Source organism: Geospiza fortis, unplaced genomic scaffold, assembly GCF_000277835.1.
Source record: "Geospiza fortis unplaced genomic scaffold, GeoFor_1.0 scaffold13, whole genome shotgun sequence".
Taxonomy (NCBI): Eukaryota; Metazoa; Chordata; class Aves; order Passeriformes; family Thraupidae; genus Geospiza; species Geospiza fortis.
The window spans coordinates 1,577,865-1,579,824 of record NW_005054384.1 but is presented as its reverse complement, the minus strand read 5'-3'; the positions used below and the strand labels follow the sequence as shown (position 1 = coordinate 1,579,824).

General features: G+C 37.3%; 1 protein-coding gene across 1 annotated transcript in view; it reads right to left on the bottom strand.

Moving 5' to 3' along the window:
- The window catches only part of PTPRO (protein tyrosine phosphatase receptor type O), a gene marked incomplete at its 5' end in the record, with an annotated part of 148,049 nt that overhangs the window by 21,586 nt on the left and 124,503 nt on the right, over positions 1-1,960 (bottom strand). The window contains one exon of the mRNA XM_005425300.2: positions 1,452-1,520. Coding sequence (XP_005425357.2) covers positions 1,452-1,520 — 69 coding nt within the window. The remainder of the gene's footprint in view (positions 1-1,451; positions 1,521-1,960) is intronic.

Here is a 1,960-nt window from a genome sequence, read left to right as displayed (position 1 = left end):
TTTCCTCAGTTTATATTTTATAACTTAATTTATGTATGTATACATATATGCATATACACACACATACATATAGATGCTAAATCAAGCAAGAACCTTCACTTTCACATCCAAACCTATTAATTCCCTTCCCATTAAAAAAGAAAAGAGCCTTTTATGGTTTTAATAACATCTGTTGCTAGTTCAATAATTTCATTCAAGCTTAGCTATTTAATTAACATGAGTGTTTGATCTTCTGACTTTTTTGCCATTAATACAGCCCAAGCAAGAGAAGCTGAGGGATGGTTTCATTTGTACTGCTTACAGCTGGCTGCTATTAAAGCTAAACCAAGCAAGAGAAGCTTGTTTAATATCCAGTTAATTAGCAGCACAGTGAGATATTGACAAGATTTGCTGGGCTTGTTAGCTCAGTTTGCAGCTTATTAGCAAAAGGCTTGTGGTGGTGCAGTGTCAATCCAGCTAATCCCAGCCTGGCTGGCAGGCTGTGTCCTGTGAGGTCATGGAAAGCAGTTCCCTGTGCACCAACTTTTCTTTCCAACTTCTCAGCTGTCAGCAGAGCTGACCATGGGTGTAAAGGCACGTTTTTTCTCCTGGCCTACTGGAATGGGGCTGATGTCATCCTTTTAAGTGTCTGTGCTCGGACTTGCCTTGAAAGAGAGGAGGTTTTTGCAGAGATTGCTAACAACGGAACAGTAAACCTTGGCTCTGTCATTACCACTCATTTGATTATCAAAATAGGGATGATTATCAAAATAGGGGTGGCAGATTCACACTGCCATTCAGGTGGTTCTCAGAGCCTTTTACTTCCATAAAAGCTAATCCTACAGATTTTCTTTGTTCAAATACTTCTCTTCAGCTGATGGCGACAGAGATGATTTACAGTCCATATCAGTGCCTGCAATTCGTGCAGGTGATTTTCTAGACCAGCAAGATATATTTAGGGAGTTTTTTTGATATTTTTTTCAACAGCACTGAACATTAAGCTACAGTATATATTAGAGTTGGCTTGTAACACAAGGAAATATTTATTAAAAGTGCTGTATAAAGACAGTTGGTAATTAGTTATCTACAAATAAGCTTACTCCTGGATGCAAGTACATGGAAGTGCTAATGAATTTATAGATCAAGTTTCTACAGTTGTGTTATTTTAGGAAATATGTCTGTAAGAGAAAGGGAAAAAAAATCCTCCCCAAACACATCTATGCAACTTGGCTGACATGCAAATACATCATTGCCTACTAAAAATAGCAGGTGACAGAATGCATGTCTTCAGTGATCATTCAAGAAATAAAATGCATTCAAGGGATAAAATACAAAATTAACAAGCCTAGTAGTTTTATCCTAAAGAGGGACAGCAATGACATAAAAAAATAAGCACTTTAAGATTACAGATAACATTTGCCAAAAAGCAGAGATGGGGAAAAAAGAATATAAGCTTTGCTTCAAACACTCACCAGTTATAGGGGAGCTTTCCATCTCTCTCCAAAGATGCAAAATTCACAAAGGTCCCAGCCCCACACTCCCTGTTCCAGGAAGACCATTAGGTAAAAAGTTACTATTTTTGGATTCACCACACTTGAAAAGAGCTTGATTTAACAGAGATTTAACTCTTGGAGGTGCAGGGAAGTGCTGAACACTCACATCTGTGACTAGGTCTGAGACAATCTGTTATGAACATAACTAGAACCCCTTATTGTGGTTGTCTAAAACCAATAAATGTTTAACACCACCTGAGATCAAATTGCCTCAAAATGATTCAAAAGAATGAAATTCTCAAATAGACCTTATCTTCTGTCCAGATTTGTGCTTTCCATAGCATGGCACTGGCCTCAGTGCACAGGTTCAATATTTACCTTTCTATACTAAATATTCATTGTTCCCACTCTAAGGAGAAGTTGTTTAATTGTATCCTTTTTACAGGATAATTATAGGTAATTTTGAGTTATGGAAATAACTGTAGGGA